Genomic DNA, 8,138 nt, shown 5'->3' with positions numbered 1-8,138 from the left:
ATACGACTGTTGGAGGTCAAACATCTGATAGTTCATCACTGCAGGTGTTCCTCAAATTAATGTTCAAGGCCAAACCATCTTCAGTGATATTCCTCCACTGAGTGAGTGGCAGGAGATACAACTTGCAGCGCTACTGAATCTCCTGGGGTGTAACTTTTCAACCAATTGCACCTGTTTATTACCTTGACAGCCTGGATAAGTTATTCAAGTTAGAGCAGCAAGCAATCTTCTGACTCAGAGGCAAAAGTGTTGACTACTCTACCATAAAATAAAGTTACATTGATAGTTACACAATGGTCAATTCCTTTTTCAATTCTTCAACAAACAAGCTATTCGACCTCTGCACACAACAAGATTTAGACAATATTCATGCATAGGCTGATGTGCAGCAAGAAATGCTGCCCACAAAGGGGCCAGAGAATGATCATTTTGAACATGAGTCTAATCACATCATTGTCATTAATATTGCTATGTTCCCCACCATCAAGATCCTGGGGATCACCATTGACCAGAAAATCAACTGGACTAACCACATAGATGCAGTGTTTACAAAGACAGGTCCAGTGCCACCTACAAAGAATGAATCAGAAATTTAATGGAACATTCCCACTTGTTTGAATGAAAGAATGGATCTCCAACAAATCTCAGGAACTAGAAATGAACTTGGGCAACTCGATTGGTACCCTAAACCATCATTCGTTCAACATCAGAATGATCACTTCTCAACATGAGAAAAAGCAAACACAAATCTGCGATCACTTTACGCAGCCTCTGCATTCGGTCACAAGAGTAACCCTGACCTTCTGGTTACCTGCACTTTATTCAATATACTGAACTGTTACAACAGTCACACCTCATTTTCCATCTGGGCTTTTGCAGTGTTCTGGGATCAAATTTTCCAAATATAAGTAGCTCACTCCTTTTTTGTGTATCAGAACTTGATATTTCTTCCTGTCATCATATTAGTTCAGTTTCCTCGCATTTTCTAACCACATGACATTATCATCGCCTTCTCCAATTTCCATTAACCCTTTTCTCGAGTCTCTTTCTTTCCCCATCCTTGTCTCCCTTCAGCTTTCCGCGCCTTCCTTTCCTTCTCCTATCAGAGAGAAACCTTCTCCCCTATCACTTCTCAGCATTTTTCTCTTCTACCCTTCCACCTGCATCCAACTGTGACCTGTTAGTCTGTATTCCTCCCTCTGCTCCTGCCCCGCCTCTCCTGTCCTCCTTCTTCCCCCTACCTTCTTATTCAGACGCCTGCCTGTTTTTAATATTGATTCCCCTTCCCTTCCTCCAGATGCTGTTGGGTTTCTCCAGCACTTTTGTGCATTGCACATTTGTCTTACTCGCTGGCCTTGCTATTATCGACTAGCAACACAAATAAACGCTTCTGAGGAAAGCAATTTCACTCCATCAGAGATATTCTACCCATCCCTCTCCGACTTCTTCAGCTACTTAAAACCAATTAATTGTTTCTCAGTTCTGTCAAAGGACTGAGGACTTTAATCATTATATTTCTCTATCCACAGATGCTGCCTCACCTGCTGAGGGTTTACAGCATTTTAAGATTTTGTTTCAGATTTCCAGCATCTGCAAGTTTTTTGTTGTTTAATTTTAATATTTAGTTTTTAATTTAAAAAAGTGCTGCGTACCAACATATTCAATACCTCCACTATTAGATATTGACTCAGGTGCCATGCATGTATAACAGACTTGCAACCCATATTATAAAGGTGCTTAAAAACTCTCAGTATCCTCTGACCATGCAATAGTACTGCACATTAAAAGGGGAATATAATGGATAGAAAGTAGTACCTATTTAGGACACAAAGAAGTATTTTTATTCATGTATGTAATGATGGAACTAGTTTAATAATAATAATTTATCAGGCAAAGCACTCTATAGATCAGTGTCAGGACAAAAGATAATGCTGAGTGTTCAGTGATATGATAAAAAGCAATCTTTATTTCATCATGGGAGAATCTCATTTTTGGGACTGGAGAGACTGTCGGAACTGATCAGTGAAGTGACAGGAAAAGCTCTGCTGATCTGAATCTGATTTAAGATTCTTTTATTGTCATGTACACAAATTATGCAACTTTCTCCCCTTTGTTTGCCCTGTTGAGGAACAGGGAAATGGAATGAAGCAAAGGTAAATACGGTGAATTGTTCCACCCTGTTGTAATATAGAGAACTGTGGCTCTGTTTACCAACTGAGCAGGTTCCTTACTTCAGTCAACCAGACCAAGAAACTGGATTTATTATGGATTTATTATTAAGAGATATTCTGCTGTGTAAAGACCCATGCAGCATATGGCAACTGTTGTTCTCAGGAACAGCCAAAAGAAAGCATTGAGTCAAGTCATACTTAATTCCAATGTCAGCAATAGGGCTCCACCAAAACAATGAAAACTGCAAATATTTAATAAATCATTTTATTCATAATATTATGTATATACATTCACCAGGTTTGTCATAAAATGAGCAAGTTACATTTCTTTACATGAAAACATTTCTTTCCTATATATTCCAACATTTAACATTCATATATAACTGACTTACCTTGCGGTACAGTCACACATTCAGTTTTGTCATTGATAAGAGCTGAAAGTTGCCTTTCACCTGGTACTGTATGGATTGTGCCCAAATGTTACAGCTCTCCTCCTACCACCAGAGTTTCTTTGCAGACAACAGCAGGGAGACATTTTGTTGATGGTGGAGGGTTATTCAACACATCGTCCGAATGCCAGTATCAGTGGCATCTGACGTTCCTGAAAATTCCCTTTCTACTGACTGCAGTGCTTCCTTGATCCATTTCAATGATGTTAGATGCCATCTTTGTGCTCAGCACAATGAGTCTGATTAAAAAGCACGGAATGAAGATCTGATGATAGAAGTGTAAATCGGCTCCACTATCCCTGCTGGGCCATTCTGATCCATCCCACAGTCCACAACCACTTCAAGTAATTCAACGTAGAGTTCTGTAAGCTCCAGTCAAATGAACACTTCCAGTTACACTGATCACATTTCGCTGGAAGGAATATTTTCAAAATGACATTGAGCAGTTCCTCAGCACTGAAGGGACAGATCTTCCAGTGGCTTCGCTGTGCCTGTAGAGCAGTTGGTATGTTGAGTTTGATCGTAAGTGACTAGTTATCAGGCATGTGTTTCATCAACCTTGTGGAAGACATATCCTGCATTCTTTGGAATTCAAGGCTTTCCCTCGCACTCTGGTTTATTCTGTATGCCTGATTCTAAGGAAAGAAATAAAAGATTACCTCAGTCAGAGATGCATTTACCTTTGAGATAATATAATTCCAATATGCTGTACCCACATATCTTAGGCTGTTAGTCTTTAATTTTAGACATACAAGACAGTAACAGACCATTTTGGCCCACCATGCTGCCAAATTATACCTAATTCACCTACATCTCCGGTATGTTTTGAACGGTGGGAGAAAACTGGAGCCCCCAAGGAAAACCCATGCAGACATGGGGAGAACGTACCAACTCCTTACAGACAGTGCATAATTCAGACCCCAGTCCCGATCGATTGCCGATGCTGTAACAACATTTGCTAACCACTACACCAACTGTGCCCCCATCTTGTCTTCGCACAATGGTAGAACTCTGGCTGCTTGGTTAGATTATTTTGGGTTCAAACTACTGCAGAAATCCAAGCTTACTTTGGTCAGAAATCTCAGTGCCATTTGAGACCATGCTGTGTTTGGGGTGGATCGTATCCAAATGGAATTAATTGGTAGTGAAAATTTTGAGGAGTCCTGAGAATGGGAATAGCTTTACATAAATACAAATTATTTCTATTTTGTTAGCTGCATCTGAAAAATGCACAAAGACTTGCTCAAGCCGAGCTTGCTATTGATTAGCTCCCAGGAGATTGACCAAAGGAAAGAACATGCTGAGCCATTAAATCATGTTGAGTACCACCAGAACCGTAACCCAGGTTTTATAACGAGGATTCTGTTTATGTTACATATTTAGGATAGAAATGACTTTAAGGAGACCTAATGACTATAAAAGATGACAAGACCAGTAAAAAGCATGAATTTAGGTAAACAACCTATGGTAATAGATTCAAATTCCACAGTTTTCATGTGATAACTAACTGAGGCTATCTGAAAGAAGAGATGGAAGAGTTTATAGTCCAAAGGGTTGTGTAAGGGTCACTAAATCAGACATTGTTTCAGTGTTTTAATCAGACATTGTTTTAATGAGTCTCTTTGCCACCTTTTGCAAATTGGAGACCTTCCAAAATGTTACCCATGGCTCACATCATATCAAATTTTGTTTAGCTTCCACTGATGTTCATTTACCTGCATTTGGCTCCTGATTTGGATTCTCTCCATTCTATTGAGGTCCCTTCAAGGATTAGCATTTCTGTTTCTGCAAGTTCTTCTCACCTTTCAATCCTCACAACTTTCACAACTGACAGTCAAATGGTTAAACGCTGGAATTCCTTCACCAAAACCTTTGCTCCTCTCTCTTTAAAATCTAACAGTTTCAGGTTCAATTCTGTCTTACAATGACATGGACTGATACTGTTTCATTATATTAAAGGCACTTTGTAATATAACGAAAGCACAACGCAGGAGTAGTAACTGACTTGAAATGTTACTGTTTCTCTTTCCACAGATTCATAAGAACATTCATTAGAAATAGGAGCAGGAGGAGGCCATCTGGCCCATCAAACATGCTCTGCCAGTCAATGTGATTATGGCTGATCAGATGATAGACTAATGATAGATCTACTGTTTTCCCCCCCATATCCCTTAATTCTCTTTCTATGTAAAAATTTAGCCAATCTTGTCTTAAATATATTCACTGAGGTCGCCACCATTGCTTCAATGGGCAGCGAATTCCACAGATCCACCACCCTCTGGGAAAGGCAGTTCCTCTTTATCTCCATCCTAAATCTATTACCCTGAATCTTGAGGCTGTGTCTCCTAGTTCTGATCTCCCCTACCAAATGTAAACAACTTACCCACCTCTATCTTCTCTTGCCTTTCATAATTTGATGTTTCTATAAGATCCCCTCAGATGACTCAATCTCTCCACTTAGGCTAACTGCTTCTTCCCTGAAATCAACCTGGTGAAACTCCTCTGTTCTGCCTCCAAAGCCAGGACATCCTTCCTCAATTCTGCCCGACCTGTTGAATATTTCAACAATTTTCTCTCTTTAAATGCAAACCGCTAACTTTTCTGAAGCTATCAACCAGGTTTAACAATCAACAGGATACAAAAAGAACATGTGCAATTCCGGTTGTTTCTTTACAGGAAGGATGCAAAGTCTTTGGAAAGAGTACAGTAGAGCTTTAGCAGGAAGTGCCTGGATGAGACGGGTTGAGACATGAGAACAAATCTGGGACAAATTTTTTTTGAAACAAGCAGAAATATAAGTTTCTGGAACAGGTTGCCAGGGGTAGTGGTGGAAACAGAAAAAAATAGTATTGTTTAAGAGGATTTTAGATAAATGCATGAATATGCAGGGAATTGGGGTGGGGAGGGAATGGGGGGGGGGTTTGGGGATATGGATCTTTCTTTGGTGTTGTGTTCAACAGAGGTATCATGAGCTGAAGGGTCTTTTCCTCTGCTGTTCCATTCTATGATCTCAACAACGGCCATAAAATCTATTTTGTTTCAGATATTTATGGTTAAAGTGAAAAACGTGACTGGATATCAGGATCTGTGCCATCAGACAGGCAAACCTTATTCACATATAGTAAATTATCAAAAATGTCACAAACTATTCTCTTCGATAACATGAACGTTTCACTCAAGATTGTCCTGGGTGGTCACATGGTTTAACAGGGCAGTCACTGGTGAGATCACTGGTCAATGAAGTAGCATCTGAAGGCATTGCTGAGAGAAAGATGAAGAGCATGATACTTGGAAATCTATGGCACTTTCTTAAATAGGATCCTTTACACTTAATGATTTCAGACCAAAATTTACTCTGGATCTTCTGTTTTCAATGGTCTCTTTGGTGGAAACAAAGGGCATTTACTGGGTTCCTGCATTTCTGTGGCTTCAAACTTAGTCACATAATGGGCTTACGTTCTGCAAACAAAACTAACTTAAATATCTTAGTATCTTTCTTCAACACTAGGAAATGAGGGATCCATTTCCTATTCATTAAAAGATGGTGAAACGATATGTCTGGATGGGGCTATTCATGGAGAGGGGCCACTTTGGTGCTGCTGGATGGGGAATCTTTAGATGTGGTTACACTTTAATGAAACAATGGTGTTATGTATCCATATCAGAAGCAGCAAGCAGCTTGGAGATGGATTTGAGAAGAAGGAGGCGGGTCGCGGCCAAAGAAGACTTAGTGAATTGCTCCAGTGAATTGTCACATCAGAGCCTCAGAGCTCCAATGAGACTCAGGCTAATCAAGCAGATTGCTCCGTTTTCCAAAGCATTGAGCTTTATTGTAACATTATTCATTCAGGCAAGTGGGCGAGTATCTTGTAATATTTCTGTTGAGCTTGCAGATTTTTCATTGTCAGGGGAGAGTTATTAAACATAGAATATTTAGTTCTGCTCTAGTAATCACCATTGAAATGCACGTTCCAGTTTAGATTCATTATTTAATCTCATTGGCTAATTGTCCAGTGTTGTTTGGAGTTATCACAAATGATTAACTTGTCAAACAGTGCAGAGACAGTCTCTCCATAAAAAACCCTGTATACATTTGAAGGACTCGATGGCTTTTGGTCAAACCTTAAGCTACAAACAGGGGTTCTATAATGACTGAAATTTTCACCTGGTCCGATGCCAAAATGGTGTTAAGCATTTCTTTCTTTCTAAATGCTGGCAGATTGTTGATTAACAGAGGCTGGGAGATGTCCATCATCCTCTTCTCATTATGCATAATATACTTCTGCTGCTCACGGTTAAAATATATGTCTCGCATCTCTTTCACAATGCTGGGTAGGCAAACCGAAATAATCCATTAAGTACAACAAAAGTAACATAGCCTTCAATCACGAGCAGGAGGGAGAGTGGCAGTAATGGCAGCTCACACTGTGGTAGGGGCATAGCCAGGTTCTAACATTAGGGGGAGAAGACCACTGTTCTTTGTGTGTGTTCGTGCATGTTTTGCAACCAGTGCACAAAGGAAATTAATGTGCGCACAAAAGGTTAGTGACCTAAAATAATGCAGTTCAAAGTATAGAATAAAATCTTAACTAAATATGTTATTTTGTGCCGAAGTGTTTTGGTTTGTAAACAACATAAAATTTGTAGGTATTTTATAATTTGCTGTTCACTCTTCCAACATTATATTACTTTTATCACACTTATGGTTTTTATAATTTTGGAAGCCAAGAAAAAGTAAATACCTTGTCCCAATGCCAGCGGCCAGACCACTCCCCCAAACACATTCCCCAAAAGTGGCGCCCCCCCCGCCCCCAGAACTGTGTGCTCGCTACCCAGCCCACTGCGACATGCAGGAGGGCCACCAGCACAAGCAAATCACAAAACTCCTGCAACGTGCAGGAGGGCCACCAATGCAAGCGCACCACAGGAGTCCCGCAAGCTCACAGCTCAAAAAGGCGCCACCTCTGAAAATGTTCCCAGGGAAGCGACTTGCTCCTCCCCTAGCTACGCCACTGCATTGAGGATGGGCAAGTTGATAGTGATTATGGTTGCAATGCAGCTAGCAATGCCTTAAAGTTTGATTATACTTGGCTGCCACCAGGGGCTGACACAGAGTAGGACACACAGTATGCAGAGCTGCAATGGAGACTTGCAGCCTCATGGTGCTGTTCACATCAATTTTAAAGTAAAGAACCTTTTCTGTCATCCATGTATTGTCTTAAGAACTCACACATACAAATGAAATATGGTGTCAGAAGTGAGATGAAAGAAATGAGAAGGAACTTTAAAAGGTAGAATCTAAAGTCAGCAACTGATCAGTGAAGGGAAGCTAACACAGTGAAAAATGCAAGGATTACATCCACCAGTGAAACTTAAGCTGACAGGTTATGTGGCTGAAAATGAACAAATTTAAAGAGCACTTTGGTTGTATTTAGTGGCAGTCGGAGCTGACAGGAAAAGTGATAAAGTGAAAGCGTCAGTGTTCTTACATGTCGTGGGTGATGAAGTTCTGGATGTG

The 8,138-nt window shown here is 40.3% G+C and overlaps 1 protein-coding gene across 1 annotated transcript in view; it reads right to left on the bottom strand.

Moving 5' to 3' along the window:
• Positions 1–2,451: 2,451 nt before the first annotated feature.
• The window catches only part of LOC138741910 (cation channel sperm-associated protein 4-like), a 63,768-nt gene continuing 58,081 nt past the window's right edge, over positions 2,452–8,138 (bottom strand). The window contains exons 10-11 of the mRNA XM_069896139.1: positions 6,786–6,948; positions 2,452–3,255 (exon numbers count right to left, since the gene is read on the bottom strand). Coding sequence (XP_069752240.1) covers positions 3,151–3,255; positions 6,786–6,948 — 268 coding nt within the window. The 3' untranslated portion in view covers positions 2,452–3,150. The remainder of the gene's footprint in view (positions 3,256–6,785; positions 6,949–8,138) is intronic.

This window comes from Narcine bancroftii, chromosome 8, assembly GCF_036971445.1.
Source record: "Narcine bancroftii isolate sNarBan1 chromosome 8, sNarBan1.hap1, whole genome shotgun sequence".
Taxonomy (NCBI): Eukaryota; Metazoa; Chordata; class Chondrichthyes; order Torpediniformes; family Narcinidae; genus Narcine; species Narcine bancroftii.
Note: the sequence above shows the minus strand (reverse complement) of the source record. Positions and strands in the feature narration are given on the sequence as shown.